At 41.2% G+C, this 17,459-nt stretch overlaps 2 protein-coding genes across 2 annotated transcripts; both read right to left on the bottom strand.

The window, feature by feature from the left end:
- Positions 1–2,154: 2,154 nt before the first annotated feature.
- On the bottom strand, positions 2,155–6,511 carry LOC115816496 (receptor-interacting serine/threonine-protein kinase 3-like). Its single transcript, XM_030779450.1, has 9 exons — positions 6,480–6,511; positions 6,052–6,266; positions 5,517–5,841; positions 5,219–5,376; positions 5,049–5,098; positions 4,753–4,914; positions 3,926–4,008; positions 3,570–3,645; positions 2,155–2,312 (listed from the first exon to the last, which is right to left on the bottom strand). The coding sequence occupies exons 2-9, from the start codon at positions 6,207–6,209 to the stop codon at positions 2,155–2,157; spliced, it is 1,170 nt and encodes a 389-aa protein (XP_030635310.1). The 5' UTR covers positions 6,210–6,266; positions 6,480–6,511.
- A 6,626-nt stretch (positions 6,512–13,137) lies between these two features.
- LOC115816495 (receptor-interacting serine/threonine-protein kinase 3-like) lies at positions 13,138–17,199 on the bottom strand. The gene is made up of 9 exons (XM_030779449.1): positions 17,048–17,199; positions 16,036–16,360; positions 15,595–15,746; positions 15,415–15,464; positions 15,151–15,312; positions 14,560–14,642; positions 13,744–13,768; positions 13,565–13,609; positions 13,138–13,391 (listed from the first exon to the last, which is right to left on the bottom strand). Exons 1-9 carry the CDS (start codon positions 17,197–17,199, stop codon positions 13,138–13,140), a joined length of 1,248 nt encoding a protein of 415 aa, XP_030635309.1.
- Positions 17,200–17,459: the final 260 nt, after the last annotated feature.

The following is a 17,459-nucleotide window of genomic DNA, read 5'->3' as shown; positions in this document are numbered from 1 at the left end:
CACTACAAACACTCATCCAGCACTAAGGATTGATACTATTGAAGGAAGGATTGTAAGACCAGGGGATTTCTCCAGAGCACTGGCCAATAGACAAGAAGTACAGAAACAGTTCTTTAAGAATTTTTTTTTTTTTAATGCAGAGGTTTTCACAGTGACTTAGTTACAAATGAAACAGTACAGTAAACAGTTATAGTAATGCAGTTATGGAGCAGACAATACAACAAAGCGGGACAATCCAAAGTCCTGATTCAGGTTAGCGTAGACCTTTATTTACCAATGTCACACTAAAAAAACAACCAACCAAACAGACAAAAAAACATACAGTGCATCAGATGCTCAGGAGTAGCATCTTTAAGGTTCATAACACACATCAAAGGCTTTAGCACTAAGACAATAACAACAGGCTTCCAGGACAGCAGCTTTGACCTTTCTGATTTTGGCCCCTTTTCCACCAAGGGTCAGGAGCCTCCTGAGAAATGAAAGAGTTCCATAACAGTTCAGAATGGAAACTAAACAGTTCCTGTTCGTGTGGAATGCACCGCAGTAACCGTGAGTCCTATGTCAATTAGAGATAAGTGACCGTGTCAGAATAAATCTAAGGCCAAGTTTTGCTTCAAAGGAGCTGAACTATTTACTGGTTCATTTGTCTGAGCCACCTCAGCTACTGTGATATTTAATCTTTTTGTAATCCTGTCACATTTGTAAAATTTTCTGTCCGGCACCACCTAGCAGCAGGGTGTAAGCACGGTTTAGCTAAACTCAATGAAATTTTCTGATACAGCTTTTCATACAGAGTTGACAACTCAAATTCTCCCTGAAACTTGTACTCCTAATGAATACTTAGGAAGGCTGGCACCTCCTCATTGGTCTGTTTTACCTCTGCTTTTATCGTGTGTTGTTGCTGTTTTCCATTTTAGTAACTTTGTTGCAGCTCACACGGTCTCTACATAAGTGCCAGAATTTAGGAGAAATGCTTGCTAATTTCAGTGTTTAAAAATGGCAGTTGGTCTCCTTGATCATTCTGTGAAGCTTGCATTTGGTCAATCAAAATCAAGTTCAGTACTGCAAGCTCCATCCATATAGTTCCAGGGCCATTGAGTAAAGTACCTTCTCTGGAATAGGAACTAAAAAAGGATGTGGAAATTATGGCCCAGGAACAAGAAATTGGCCTGGGTTACAATAGTGGAAAAGAAAGTCCCTTAGTTCCTGAATACGCCCCTGAGTTTTGAGGAAAAAAAGTTCCTGAGCTCTGAAAAAAGTTCCTGCAGTGTAAAGGACCCTATTAGGCACTTTCAAACCAAACAGTTCTAGGGACTCATCGAGAGGAACTTCCCACTGGGGAGCTCCCCTGAGAACTACATTTTTTCTGTTTGCATTCGCACTGCCAGTAAGAATGCTGAAGTGACATTTTACAAGGATTTTTAAAAATGGCAGTTGCATACCGGTCTTTGCCCAGTAAGATGTATTTAAAAAACGCTAAATTAAAAACTTGCCAGTCAAAATGTATGATAATAATGCTCATATAAAACGTAGCTATGACGAAGGCTATCCCTAAACAGGGCATTTGTGTTTTGACAGCGAAACAGCCTGGAGGAGGAGAGAGTGACAGGGCTGATGCGTATTGCAAGCTGCAAAGACACACTTGAGACGTGTGATTTCAAGTCGGCAACAACGGACTATGGAAGGAGAAAATAAAAGGTTACCCGGTAGCCTTATAGGCTGGCATTTGATGCCATGTAGGCCTAGCCTTTTTTTTTTTAACAGGCTACAGATGTCACAGGTTACAGATGTCACAGGTTACAGATGTCTTACTGGCCTACAGTTTAGGGGCTAATGTTGAGGTTTTGCTTAATCGTTACTGTTCATTGAAAAGTCAAACTGATTTGAGGTCATTGTCATTCTTTCGTCAACCTAGCTGCACATTATATTTGTGTTTGTAACATAAACGTAACCCGTTAGTCTCAAATGAACTTTTTGCGGACATCAAGAAAAAATACTAGCCGAAACCCTGCCTTCATGGTTCTTTTTGTGCTGGAAGAGTACCTATCCTTAAGTAAAAGTCCCTCAAAACAGCGTTCTAAGCACTATGAAAAAGTTCCTTGGGTCCAAAAGCGCCTATTGTGTGCCAAAAGCAGAGAGAAAGAGAGAGAATCGTTAAGCATTAAAGGTTCTCTTCAGTGTTTCTGGTTGTTTGTTTGAGGCATTAACACTAGGGGGTGCTGTAGGGTGCCTCTGTCGGCCAGTGATACTCATGTAGTTATCGTTCCCAATCTGGAGTCCAGTCACAGAAGACATGTTAATGTAGATGCCACCTGGGATGTGAAAAAAGGAGAAAAAAATAGAGAATACTGAACCATACTATTGTGTACCTAGTTTCAGTTCCTATTTAAACATAGGAAGAAAATCAGATGATTTGATTGGCCAGGTTCCATGTCACTCAACTGCTTGTTGAAAAGAAAAGCCCGCATCCAACATTGTAAAGAAGCTCCCTCTTCTTGCCTTCTTTCCTACATATAAACTGACCCTGATAGAAGTCAGGGGAGTGTGACTGTTTTGTTTTTTTTACCATAAAACTTCAAGAGCAGCATTCGTGAAGGAGAAGACGGGCAGACTTGTTGTTTTTTAACTGGAAGAAAACATCTGACATTTCACTTGGTACTGACCTGATGGGTTCCATGTGTTGGTAACAGGGTTGGAAAACTGACGCTGCAGGTTGAAAAAAAAATAATAATCCAGTGCTCAGTTTACATGAGTACTTGCATCTGTAAAATGACTGTGTAGGCCTTCTGTTAACACATGAGCATACTGCCAGAGAAAGACAGATATTCAAACCTGGGGTTTTGGAGGTATTGGTTTACGATTGGTCATGGGAGCTTTCGAAGCCAGGTTGGACTTGTTTGTTAATGAGGGTGCCCGTGGTGACTGCTGGCCTAGCTCTGTTAAAAAAAAAAAAGAGAGAATGTCCAACATTAACTCCGATGGCATTCCGATTTCGAGATCTACTCTCCCACCGTTAAAAAAACTGAGAGATCATTTCTCTCACCCCGTTCTTTTGACTTCGATGATGGGCTGTTGCTTGAATCCTAAATAATAATAATAAAAAAAAAAATAATAATAATAATAATAATAATTTAAAAAATAACAGACAGCAAACATCTTAAGCAGAACTTTCTTGCAACATTTATCAATTTTTTTTTTTTTTTTTTATTATCAGGAAAGCAATTTGTGTCCATGAAATAGGTAAGAAATCAGCACAGCAACGATGGTTAACAGAGATTAAAATGGTATTAACTTTGCCTGTAATCCAGCTCATGTTAATATAGTCAAAAACACATCTACAAATTACCTGTGTGGAATGTTGTCCAGTCCTATCGTAATTCATAGGGACAGCATTGAGACAAGCTATATGAATGAAAAAAAAGACTACATAAATAAGGATCCATTTATTAACCACGAGAGCACGTCCACCCAGTTATTGTTTGTCAAAAAAAACAAAGAGAAATACATATGGTTATTTAGATACACCACAGCTGATCACAAAAGGGGGTTAATCAGTGAATGGGCCATACCATTTTGAGGCTGAGGGGGGGATATGTGGAGTTTTTCAAAGTTTTGCTCCATTCCACTGCTGCCTCTCTTTGAATCCTGGAAGACATGGGCAATTCAATTTGATTCGATTCAGTTCCAGTAGCTTTGAGGTAATGCGCTTTTGTGAGCACTAACCTATTATGAACTTATTTTTATAGGGCGCTGACACAAGGGGCAAGTTTGTCAACAAGTGACAGCTACTGTTCCACGCCCCCTACTGCACACATGTTACACCCCACATTACTGTTCTCATTTGACCCATGCTTTTTTTGGTACACGTCACATGACAGGAATATAGTCAGCTGTCACAGATCTGGTGTTGAGATGAGTTTAATACCAGTATTTTATGGACCATGTGGACAGCGTCGCTCACTCCAGGTTTGTTCTGTTCATACGCCACCTCAGTCACCTCAAGGCAGCCTGAACACAATACAACATCACATGACACGACACGACACAACGCAACACAACACAACACAACACAGCACAGCGCAACACAGCACAACACAGCGCAACACAATACAGCAACACATTCGGCAAAGTTCTAATAACTGATGTCACCAGAAAGGTGCTACGACAAACTTCAGCAGTACACTTTTCATGTCCTCATATAGAAGAAAAAAGGGCAATCCTTACATGTCCAATGAAACGACGAGGCACCAGTTTACATAACTACACAGCTAACACGTGTTAAAATCACAGTAAGAGCACACTTTCATCATGTTTTTATTTTTAAATAATTAAGCTTTTTGTGCCCAGCAATGGACCAGCAACTTGTCCAATGGTGTTTCTTTGCCTTTTGCCCAATGAGCGCTGGGATAGGCTCCAGCACCCTCTGTGACCCCAATTAGGGTAAGCAGCTTGGATAATGAATGAATGAATGAATGAAAGTTATCTGTAATGCACATGCCAAAAAAAATAGTCTCCCCAACAGACACAATGTTTTATACATCCCAAATCAGCCACATTAAGTTTACTTGTAACTATCATTCCAGAGAGCAACCATTTTTATAAGGGAAGTTACTCTGAGGGACAAAGCACAGCACGAGCCAATCAGAATTCAGGAACTATCTGTTTAGAGACATAAGGCAATGACATCAAAGGGCTGTAAAGATAAACCTAAATGCTGTGCTGTGGGTGAACCGGGAGGGAACGAGACCTCACCTCGGAAAGATGGCCTTGCTTTAGGGTCTTGATGCCAGCACTTCCCCATGAGGTCCTTCAGACCCTGAAGTCCTACAACCTTACTGCAGTCCAAGCTCCTGTCAGTCAGAGAGGGCCGATCACCCCTTGGAATATGGAACCTCACCATAGATGACAGAACATCTAAGAAAGGAGCACAGACAACAGTGATGAGAGTGCCTGCATGCACCCAGGCCTGCGAGCGTGCGTGTGTGTGTGTGTGTGTGTGTGTGTGTGCGTGTGCCTGTGCGTGTGCATTTTCATGCTTCCGTTCTTACTTGAGTAGGGCTCCTTTCCAGTGCAGATCGACCATAACAGAATGCCATAGCTGACATACAATGAACAGACAGAAAAGAAAAGCATCAGGTCATTATTCTTCATATATTGCAATGCAAGCACAAGTCTCCCATACATTACATTAGTCCTATCGTCGCTCGCCTTTCCTTACCTGTAGACGTCAGAGGCACAGCTGGGCTTGTAGGAGCCTAAAGACTCAGTGAATGCTTCAGGGGGCATGTACTCAAGTGTCCCACCTTCCTCCCAACCATCATCTCCCATGGCCTTGGAAACACTGCGGACTACTTTGGCAAGACCAAAGTCGGTGAGCTAAGAAGAGATAAGGGACAGGGACACATTGTAACATGTTTGACACATGATAACACTAATTCTTAACTCACAGTCACCACTCTGCTCTCTTGCCCTGAAGAGAAATCGGGACAGGGACATCTCCGAGGCTTAGGACTCACCTTGGCACTGAGGCTGTCATCCAGCAGCACGTTGCTGGGCTTCAGGTCCAGGTGGAGAAGGGGAGGAGAGAGACAGTGGAGGTAATTCATGCCCAGGGCGATTTGGTGGGCTAGACGGAACACCAGGGGCCATGGCGGAGGTCCTTCAAGTTTGTTCAGAAGAGATTTCAGAGAACCTCTCTCCATAAACTCCATCACCAACCCCAGCTGAGAGGAAGACCATCTCTTCGGTGGCTGACCCTCATAAATTCCAAGGATCCTCAGCACGTGAGGGTGTCCTCCCTGTTTCATCATTTCAGCCTCCCTCAGGATAGATTTGGAGGATCTAATATTCAGCAAGAGGAAAGTAATGATGTTTTTAAATGGTACGTTTGGATTCTGCTAGAACAATCAGTTCAACAATCAATCAGTTAAACAATATACAAGCAATCTTTTGGGTGGGGTGGGGGGGGGGGGGGGGGGGCAGGTCAGACCCTGAAGGGAAGTAGGCAGTGACCTCAGTTCCACAGATAAATTAATAACGTAGTTTAATTACTCATTGTCACTGTGCAGCAGCTTGATGGCGACATCCAACCCCCATTCAACATGTTTGGCTTTGAAGATCTGCCCGAAACCTCCCGAGTCGATGTCCTCCCATGATGTCAGTCTGTCATTGTGAATCAAAGCAGGCTGAGGATAGCTGGACAACTCCATCTCTTACTTCAAGAGGAAGTAGGGTCGTTTCGTCCTCACGTGATGAGATGTAACTCACTGTAAGAAATGGCACAGAAAACCGACCTTGTATGTGTTAAAAACACGCATACATGTATATTGATTCGTTAGTTTACGCAAATGATTGTCTTTTTAGGTAAGCGCAATGCCACTGGCAAGTTAACGCCAAATGAACACCGAGTAATCGACAAGTTAATAAGAACGACGTCACACATCTCTGTTGAAAGAACTTATAAATCAAAGCGCACTCACCGCTGCCTTGATTCACCCTGATTCAACAAATTAGTGCTCAAATTCCATTTTTTCCATGAAAAGGAAATGAATACGAGTAAATAGTAGTTGAACTTCGTGTAACCAAACAGTTCCTCGTTTAAAATGTCGACGCTCTCTTAAAACTGTCGCAGAGGAAATGCACAGATGATTTCTTTCACTTCTCTGTTCGGAGGAAAAACCTGAATTCACCATGAACTTCTGTGACGTGAGTAGTGTATGTCAGCTCACCTGTCTGTCATACAAAGAAAGGTTCTGTAGCCAGAAAATTCTGAGTGGCAAAAAAACATCACAAATATTTAGTGTTAATATCTGGCTTGGTAGATTTATAACACTTTCAAATATTTTGGCAAAATTCTGTCCTTAACGGTCATCTCAGCTCGATTCAAGCATTGCTGAATCGACAGATTATTTGTAGAAACAGGATATTGTACATTAAAGGTGTCAGTGGCAAATTCGATACTTTGAAGTTTTTAAGTTATGAATGCATAACGCATATTCAAAGGATGGTGAGTCTGTGAGTGGCCTAAACAAGAGTCTGTCAGTCCTTGTATGAAATTAACTTGTGACAGAAAGAAAAGATCATATCCTGGTAAAGTAAAACTTCGTAGAATATCGGTTTAATGTTTCTTAAATTTAAGCAACATTAACAGAATCTGTCTGACACAACAGAACCAGTTGTGTCAGAACGGAAATGACAAACCAGCGATTCAGGTCAGTGGAATTCCCCCCAGCAGTGCTGTACTGCTCTGCCCTGTATCTTGTGTGGTTTGTCTCTGATTATTTGCGCATGCAAATCTACTTTTCTACTCGAATAGCGACTCTCCGTTATTTCTCATCAAAACATCGTTTGTAACTTCCAAATTGTGATAGGATTATCCCGAGTATTCAAATCAAACAAAGACCTTGTACTCGTAACGTGGAAGAGCTGAAAACTGAATGACAACTGCAGTTTACCATGTCAGAGGTCTGGCACAATCTTCACGTTGCCACGGCTACATCAGAACGCCGGGCTCTCAATGGTTTATGTCTCTGCTCGAAACGTACCAGGCGTGCACGAGCCAGCCTTTCAGTGTTTTCTAGGTGTTAGTGACCAAGTGCTCATGTCATAACTACCCAACTGTATTGCGGCAGGTTGTAGTGAAAAGAGAGTCCTATTGCAGTGTAGCGAGAATGACTGTTATGCAAGAATATGCCTTTAAAACCTCAAATGTGCAAGCAAGCACTAAGCCTGTGCAAAATCAACAATCACACTCTGTCTTGGTGACACCAGTATTTCAGGAAGGTAGCTTTATCTTACAGGAATTTTACAAAGTCACAGATCTAAACATACATCAGGAAAGTGTAGCAAAACGGGGTCTATAATTCAGAATGCTCTTGCCTTCTATCCCTCTCTCTCTCTCACACACACACACACACACAAACTGGTGCCGCTGACATCAGACAAGGGGGAGACGCACACAATAATAGGTCTAAATCTAGGGGTTTTTATTATCCAAAACAGGTAGACAAAGAATTAACAAAGCACGTTGAGGAAGCGAAGCGGGAACACCATCACGTTGTGCTGGGATGGACCAGTATCCACTAGAGCACCCATGCGCGTCTCACGGGAACGGTGCCAGGAGGGTCTACAAATAGGCTCAGCCCACAGGTTTCAGGTGCCCCTAATCAAAAGGTTAGAAAAACATACCAAAACAAAACAAAAGCATAACCGCCACCAGGAGGGGTTGTCAGTGCTGCCTAGCTGCCATTATTTAGGCGGCCACCAGAACTGGGGAACGTAACAGTATGCCTTTACTCACAGTCTATTATCACAGAAAGTATCATAATCACAATACCAAAAAGCCATAAGACAGAAACCTTTGCAACAAAGTGCTGAACATAAGTGAAAATAACAGAGAACACACAACACAAACATTAACATGCCTGATTGACAGTAAATCTGCTTTTTTAATGTGTGGGAAATAAAAAAAAAAATAAACAAGTGCATTTCAAATCAGCACCAACTTATTTTTTTTCTCCTGTAAAACATATTTTTAAGCAGTGCTTCAATGAAAAAGAGACCCTCTTCTGAGGGTCCCTCATTCTATCATCTGAAGGTCCCCAGTACCCAGTGGAGTAATACATGGACTCATATGCTGTAAAATTCGGATTGGAAATTACAGGTATTACTGATGTCCATGAATATCCCAAACAGTGTTTTATTCCAGATCAGTGACTATAAGCCCAAAACACAGTAACAGGACAAGGCTGGATGGATAGATACATTCTCTCACATACAGGAGGGGTGCATTCGACCAATGGCCTTGTTTTGCTAGGGGGAATGAAGCCATAGGGCTCGTCTATTAGGAGGTTTACTACTTGTTCTGAGTTAACTAACTCAGAGTTTTCACTAAATCTGCTTTCTGGAACACCCCCCGGTCTTGATTCTCAGACTGAGGGGATGTGGGAGAAACAGAGGGGTTTCAGTTGTCTTCCATAGCCAGCTCTTCAACGAGGTAAAGCTCATTTTCCAGAAGACTCTGGTAAAACCTTTCTTTCAGAACCTCAGAATTCAGGTAATTGAAGATGACTCTCATTTTCTGGTGACTGGTTTGAGCTGCCTTGATGTTAGCGTACTTTTCCAGGCCAATCATTGGGAGCAGGTCGTCGGCAATGATGTCCACTGCCCTCAAATGTAAAAATAAAATAAGAAGATATAGTTGAGTGATAAAAAAAAGAGTTTAATCCAAGAGCAGGTGGTGTGATTTTGAAATTGAGAACAGTTCACTTACCGTTTAACTGGACGTTGATTTTGACGGGTGGTTTGATGAGTCCATCTGCAACGAGAGTGTTACTATTAACCAAAAACTTTCACTTTCTTTTCTGTACTTTAGTCACGTACACTGAGGTCAAACCCCAAGGAACATGGGAGTGTGAGTAAAGACACGAGTAAAAATCTTTTCAAACTCACTCACCCACTGCACTGTCTCTGGACCCTGTAAGATAAAAGAGACAAAACAAACCCTTATTAAGGCGGCTTTCAGATAAGCCACATTAGAGTGGATGAAGGGGGTGCACAGATTTTACTGTATTTTGTAAAACTGTGGTTTTGTACCTCTTTGCATTTTCTCTTCCTGTTTAGACATTTGGCTTTTAGCATTATAAGAACTGTTCCTGTGAGAAGCACTGTCAGCATCTCTCAGAGTGTTCTAGAGAGAGAGAGAGAGAGAGAGAGAGAGAGAGAGAGAATAGGTGAACTGAAAAACATGAGAAAATGATGTTAAATCATTCAGACATCAAACATCAAAACATTGCAATATTTGGAGGTTTTGTAATTGAAAAGGACAAAGAAACTAGGGTCTGATAGAAGGCATTAGTTCACCAAGCCGAGAGTTTGTTACCCAGTCGGTGTCAGCAATTACAATACAAACATATTATACAATTTCCACGTTTCAATATCCTGACTGTGCAACTCCCTGCAAGCACTGAGATAAGCATGTTTTATAACGCTCAGTCATCCATGTAGGCATGGTGTTTTTAATTTGAATCTGTTGTTGACAGAATATTGGTAGTGTTAGGTAACTAAAAATATCAGCAACTAATACAGTGACCACATTGGCTTTTAGGAAGTAAGAGCCCAGTCACCATTCCCAGATGTCAAACATATACATACGTTGTGATGTTAAAATGAGCAGTTGTCCAGTACCAGTTTTTCATGCACTTGATGGATAGCCCTGTGCTCTTCAGGTTTGTGCCGATCATACAGATCCTCTGTCACTTTAAGGCAGTCTGGGTACAACACAACACACACAACATAACGCAACGCAACACAACACAATGCAACACAGCACAACGCAACACACAACATAATGCAACACAATGCAATACAACACAACACGAAACGACAAAAAACACAAGATAAATTACTAATATCCAAATTATTACAGTTTTTGCCGATTGCTTACACACTGGAAGTGAATGCCTAGACAAAAGCACCAAAACCTTAACTTTTGTGACCGTGTCTTAAGCAAAGGCACCGAAACTACAAACACATTTTCTGCTTTGCACTTTGTTTGCAATTCTGCAACCCACTGTTGGCAAAACACTACACACTTGTTTCTTACGTTAGACACTTTGTTCAAGAATGAAATCTCTTGCAATCACTGGGAAAACACTTCTATTAGGAATGCAAAACACACCTGTAATTGGCAACACCCACACACACACATGAAAACACTTATACAGTAACTGAAAACCAATCAGTCTGAGCCTTTGCACAACAAACAGACCTCATGTAAGCTCACCTTTTGGTAACATTCAATTGAAATACCATTTTATACTTCAGAGACTTAACTGAACTTCAGTGCCTTATGGTGGGGTAAATTGAACCACTGGCTCAATTCACCCCATAGCCATCATTTTGGAAAAAACAGCCTAGCTTAGCAGTTCAGCCTAATCTTTAGCGAAGTGATTCATATTGTTTTATACCTTAACAAATAATCACCAACATTCTTTTTCATTTATTCATTGTCTAAACTGCTTATCCTAATTAGGCTTGGGGGGGGGGGGGTATACATAAGGGTTTATAACATGTCCCAGGTTTATAACATAAAAGGCCAAGGGCAACTTCTTATGATACTTTAATACTTCATCAGACAGAGCAAATGACTGGTTTTGGGCAAGGACAGCGAGGTGTCGCGGGGGGGGGGGGGTTTAAATAACAGCGGTGATCTGCCTTGGTGAGACCAGGATTTCGGGAAGGTAAGTTTTAACTTACAGGGACCTTACAAAGTCACAGATCCAAACATTCACCAGGAAAACATAGCAAAAAAGTGTCCATAATTCAGAAGATGTTGTTGCTTTTGCTCTCTCTCTCTCTCTCTCTCTCTCTCACACACACACACACAAACTGGTGCCACTGACATCAGACAATATCTTTTGTGTACACCTTTAATCACAGACAGTTACTATCGTCACAAAAAGTCAGTATCATAATCACAATACCAAAAAGCCATAAGACTGAATAACCATTGCAACTAAGTTAAATCAAAGTGCTAAACATAAGTGAACATAACAGCGAACACACAACACAAACATTAAAGTCCCTGATTGTAACAGCAAATGTGCTTTTTTGATAAAAAACAGCACCACCAACTTATTGGGGGTTTTTTTTGTTGTTTTTGTTCTTCTCCTGTAAAACATATTTGTAAACAGGGCCTCAATGAAAAAGAGACCCTCTTTATGACCCTCTCCCTATCTCTCTATCTCTCTATCTATCTCTCTATCTCTCTCTCTACCTATCTATCTATCTATCTATCTATCTATCAGTCATCTGAAGGACCCCAGTACCCAGTTAAATAGAGCAAATGTTGTATGTTCTAACCTAATATTCATTCGCAATGCAATTTTTGTGCCTTCAAAGCATCAAATTGATTTAATATGGGCATATAATTAATTATGAAATATATTTCCACATCCTCATACCGTACTTTTCATATGTACTTCTCTCTCTTTATCTTTATTTTTAAGTAAACTAAGTTTTATGAACTGTCTGAACAGCCCCCCCCCCCCCCCCCACCACCACTACCACCACTACCACCACCACCACCCCTTTAACTGGGAGACATTGTACAATCAGAAACTGAAAAAATGTTTCAAAAATCAAAAGATTTTGTTTTGTATTGGAAATGGAAACGGTTTACAGCGAAGATATATAGAAAAATATCCTTCAGTTCAAGGGAATAATCTTAAAAACCAACGATGCTGCATTCGCAATTGTTGATGTGTTACTGCAGTTCGCAAGGGAAACATGAATTACTATTTTACACAAGTAATTTGCCCAGACTGGGTGGGGGCAACTACAGAATATAGCGATCACTTTTCAATAATGTGTAGCAAATGAAACGACTTTCGACTGGGTACTTTTTGTTGTTTTGTGTCGTTTTAAATGGGGGAAATTCAGGTTTCAAGTTTATTTAGAGCCCAAAATCACCATTTACAGTCTCAAAGGGCTAATGAACACATACAGATAAAGGGAAATTAACACATACAGATAAAAACAACAGGTTCTAAGCTTCGTTTTGATGTATCAGTTGAGGGGGTAAATCCAGCTGCCACACCAAGCTTTTGTCTCGCTAGCTCCCGCACCTGACTGGGTGGGGGCGAATACAGAATATAGCGATCACTTCTCAATAATGTGTAGTAAATGACACGACTGCTTAGTGAAATCAGAGTCCTCTGTTGCAAACAGAACGGGCATTATCATCTTGTGGCCATCCACAATGATATGAATCGATTTGAGGAAACGCACAGACGCATGTCAATCATGGTTTTTTTCCCCCCGAACAATACGAACAACTTCAGCACACATTATTCGTGCTTTCCCGGATAACGGATTTGGATGCGGGTACATCCCTAATAGATGCATTCTTTCACATACAGCAGGGATGGATTCGACCAATCAGCTGATTCCACTCATCTAAAATGAGCAGCATGTCTGCAGTGTGTTTCAATCAAGGTCATCATCGTTTGTTTTCCAAACGTTTTGTGGGACACCGTGTTAGATATGAGAGTATTACAGTTTAGAATAAGCTGTCCTTGACTCTCAGATTGACAGACCACATGGAGACTGAGGGGATGTGGGAGAAACAGAGGGGTTTCAGTTGTCTTCCATAGCCAGCTCTTCAACGAGGTAACGCTCATTTTCCAGAAGACTCTGGTAAAACTTTTCTTTCACAACCTCAGAGTTCAGGTAATCGAAGATGACTCTCATTTTCTGGTGACTGGTTTGAGCTGCCTTGATGTTAGCGTACTTTTCCGGGCCAATCATTGGGAGCAGGTCGTCGGCAATGATGTCCACTGCCCTCACGTTCTTAATAAGTTTAGCTCTGTGCTTGTCCACAAACTGAACGCCTGTATGTGAAACACAGTGAAACAGAGACAGGGAATTGTGAGTAAAACCTCTATACTGCTAGCTGGTCCGAACAAATGTAAAAATAAAATAAGAAGATATAGTTGAGTGATAAAAAAAGAGTTTAATCCAAGAGCAGGTGGTGTGATTTTGAAATTGAGAACAGTTCACTTACCGTTTAACTGGACGTTGATTTTGACGGGTGGTTTGATGAGTCCATCTGCAACAAGAGTGTTACTATTAACCAAAAACTTTCACTTTCTTTTCTGTACTTTAGTCACGTACACTGAGGTCAAACCCCAAGGAACATGGGAGTGTGAGTAAAGACACGAGTAAAAATCTTTTCAAACTCACTCACCCACTGCACTGTCTCTGGGCCCTGTAAGATAAAAGAGACAAAACAAACCCTTATTAAGGCGGCTTTTGGAGAAGCCACATTAGAGTGGATGAAGGGGGTGCACAGATTTTACTGTATTTTGTAAAACTGTGGTTTTGTACCTAATGGTATTTTCTCTTCCTGTTTAGACATTTGGCTTTCAGCATTATCAGAGCTGTTCCCGTGAGAAACCTCAGGGGAGACCAGAGCACTGTCAGCATTTCTCCGACCATTCTAGAGAGAGAGAGAGAGAGAGAGAGAGAGAGAGAGAGAGAGAGAGAGAGTAGGTGAACTGAAAAACATGAGAAAATGATGTTAAATCATTCAGGCATCAAACATCAAAACATTGCAATATTTGGAGATTTTGTAATTGAAAAGGACAAAGAAACTAGGGTCTGATAGAAGGCATTAGTTCACCAAGCCGAGAGTTTGTTACCCAGTCGGTGTCAGCAGTTACGATACAGACATATTATACAATTTCCACGTTTCAATATCCTGACTGTGCAACTCCCTGCAAGCACTGAGATAAGCGTGTTTTATAACGCTCAGTCATCCATGTAGGCATGGTGTTTTTAATTTGAATATGTTGTTGACAGAATATTGGTAGTGTTTGGTAACTAAAAATATCAGCAACTAATACAGTGACCACATTGGCTTTTAGGAAGTAAGAGCCCAGTCACCATTCCCAAATGTCAAACATATACATACCAATATAACATATTGATAAAAATGAAGTGATAAATTCGTGTAATTTTGAATATGTTGTGATGTTAAAATAAGCAGTTGTCCAGTACCAGGTTTTCATGCACTTGATGGATAGCCCTGTGCTCTTCAGGTTTGTGCCGATCATACAGATCCTCTGTCACTTTAAGGCAGTCTGGGTACAACACAACACACACAACATAACGCAACGCAACACAACACAATGCAACACAGCACAACACAACACAACACAACATGATGAACATGATGTCGAACATGATTACTCATTTGAGATGGCATCATCCAAATGTGAATATCACTGGTACAAGGAAAAAAACAGAGTGGAGAGAAAACTGGAAATTATGGCCATTGTTCACAAGTTTGTGCAAGACTATACATTTACAAGTAAATTCATATTAAATGAAAAGAAATTTCATGTTTTGCTTTTCTTATCTCACAGTACCAAAACCGTACCAAACCGTGACTACAAAACCGAGGTATGTACTGAACCGTGACTTTGGCGTACTGTTACATCCCTAATATGTATAGAAATACATATGTATATGTGCATGTAGTGTACGTATGTATGTTTCAATAAATCAATACATACATATATACATACATACAGAATTTCAGAATAAATCATCTGATTGGTTTAAATTGGGCGGGGAATGACACCTCACCGTGAAAACTCGGCCTTGTTTTAGGGTCTTCATGCCAACACTCCTCCATGAGGTCTTTTAGCTCCTGAAGTCCTACAACCTTACTGCAGTCCAAGCTCTCATCATCCAGAGAGGGCCGATCACCCTTTGGAATACGGAGTATCACCATAGATGGCAGAGCATCTAAAAAAGGAGCAGAGACAACAGTGATGGGAGAGTATGCAAGTATGCGCACGCTTGTGTGTGTGTGTGTGTGTGTGTGTGTTTTACTGCATTGATTCTTACTTCCGTAGGGCTCCTTTCCAGTGCCGATTGACCATAACACAATGCCATAGCTGAGATACAAAGAAAAGGCACAGAGAAAGGTTATTTTTGCCCGTGTGACACTCGAATGAAGGTCCCTAACCATCTGCGAATATCATGCGATTTGTCCCATAAATCCGGTTGGAGCTGAGCTTTTGTTACCTGTAGACATCAGAGGCAAAGGTGGGCTTATAGGAGCCCAAGTTAAATGCTTCAGGTGGCATGTAGTTAATTGTCCCAGCCACTTCCCCAGCTTTACCTATGGTTGATTTGGAAACACTTCGGACTACTTTGGCAAGACCAAAATCAGTCAGCTACAGTGAGGACACACAAAAACAAATCATTAGTTTAAACTGAGATCCAGGTTTACAACTATTTACGGTAATGTTTACCAGCTATTACACAATAAAAGATCGAATTTAAAATGAATGATGTCTCACTATGCCTCTAAAAATAACAAAAAAAAATAAATAAATAAAAATAAAAAATACACATTGTACATTTAACACATAGTAACGCCAATTCTTAGCACGCAGTCACCATTCTGCTCTCTTGCCCTGAAGAGAAATCAGGACAGGGACATCTCTGAGGCTTAGGACTCACCTTGGCACTGAGGCTGTCATCCAGCAGCACGTTGCTGGGCTTCAGGTCCAGGTGGAGCACGGGAGGAGAGAGATTGTGGAGGTAATTCATGCCCAGGGCGATTTGGTGGGCTAGACGGAACACCAGGGGCCATGGCGGAGGTCCTTCAAGTTTGTTCAGAAGAGATGCCAGAGAACCCTTCTCCATAAACTCCATCACCAACCCCAGCTGAGAGGACGGACGTCCGCATGGCGGCTGACCCTCGTAAATTCCCATAATCCTTACCACGTTGGGGTGGCCTCCCTGTTGCATCATTTCGGCCTCGCTCAGAAGATCTTTGCCAGAACTAGCATCCAGTAGGAGAAGGAGGGGAAAAAATAGGTTGGTGTCAAGAGGACACGTTTAGAGTCTTTTATTGTTGTTGTTGTTTTGAAATATTTTTTTCCTCTTTCCTTATCTCACAACCAGACCATGATGTTAAAACACTGGATGTCAAAATACCAGGGTTGAGGTCAATTTTGAATTCAGCAGAGAATTCATGGTAAATGCAATTTAAGTTCGTTGGAATTTGCATTCAAATTGGTAATGATACAAAAATTGAAGACCTGAGGGCTGTGCTACGAAGCAAGGTAACTGGCTTGTCCCGGTAACTTGGTTAAGTTAACTCAGAGTAAGTAGTAAATCTCCTAATAGAAGGGCCCAATTGCTTTGTTTAGCTAGGAGAATGAAGCCATAGGGCTCGTTTATTAGGTGGTTTACTACTCTGAGTTAACTTAACCAGAAGTTATCTTTACTTCGCTTCGTAGTGCAATCCCTAGAATTGGGATAGAATTGCGGACATCGAAAACAGATATGGTAAACAGATATAAAAAACAGAATTCAGTTTGATTAAATTCCTGGGAATCCCATAACTAAGAGGGATATTATCTGTACTTACTGCATGTACAAAATGTATTGTGGATAACAGTTACCTTAGCAAAACAAGAAGGTACATTCAATGCATTATTTAGTTTTCAAAAGTGTGTCATTTTACCCATCATTACTGAGAAGCAGCTTGATGGCGACGTTCATTCCCCATTTAACATGCTTGACCTTGCAGATCTGTCCAAAACCCCCTGCACCAATCACATCCCAGGATTTCAGCTCATCATCATGAACAAAACCAAGAGAGCCCGGCTGCGCCATTCTTCACAGGATGACCTGTAGGGAGGAGTTTGGTACTTTGAGTCAGTGGTTAAACCAAGCCTAACCCTGCATCTAGGACGCCATGAAAATATGTCATGTGACCAGAAAAATGGGGTGGGCTGTACTTGCCCTGTCCCTGATTTTTCTGTTGGAGAGAAGCAAAAGGACAGAGGTTTGAGACTGAACCTTAGATTGAACTTGCAATGTTAGTGCAATGCAATTTAAGTGATAGAAATCATTGTGCCAATCCAATTCTATGA

The sequence above is a fragment of the Chanos chanos genome, chromosome 7 (genome assembly GCF_902362185.1).
Source record: "Chanos chanos chromosome 7, fChaCha1.1, whole genome shotgun sequence".
Classification (NCBI taxonomy): Eukaryota; Metazoa; Chordata; class Actinopteri; order Gonorynchiformes; family Chanidae; genus Chanos; species Chanos chanos.
The sequence above is the reverse complement of the archived record's forward strand: the minus strand, read 5'-3'. Positions and strand labels throughout refer to the sequence as shown.

Bases quoted from the DNA above. Each gene is read 5' to 3' on its own strand.
- LOC115816496 (XM_030779450.1), bottom strand. From the start codon at position 6,209: ATGGAGTTGTCCAGCTATCCTCAGCCTGCTTTGATTCACAATGACAGA. The intron at 5,842-6,051 runs GTAATTAAACTA...GCTGAATATTAG, and splicing joins CTGCTGCACAGTGACAATGA to ATCCTCCAAATCTATCCTGA. The intron at 4,009-4,752 runs GTGAGGTCTCGT...TATTGTGTTCAG, and splicing joins AGCAAGGCCATCTTTCCGAG to GCTGCCTTGAGGTGACTGAG.
- LOC115816495 (XM_030779449.1), bottom strand. From the start codon at position 17,199: ATGGCGCAGCCGGGCTCTCTTGGTTTTGTTCATGATGATGAGCTGAAA. The intron at 13,769-14,559 runs GTACTGGACAAC...TTTATCTTACAG, and splicing joins ATCAAGTGCATGAAAACCTG to GGCCCAGAGACAGTGCAGTG. The intron at 13,392-13,564 runs GTAAGTGAACTG...TTTCACATACAG, and splicing joins AATCAACGTCCAGTTAAACG to GCGTTCAGTTTGTGGACAAG.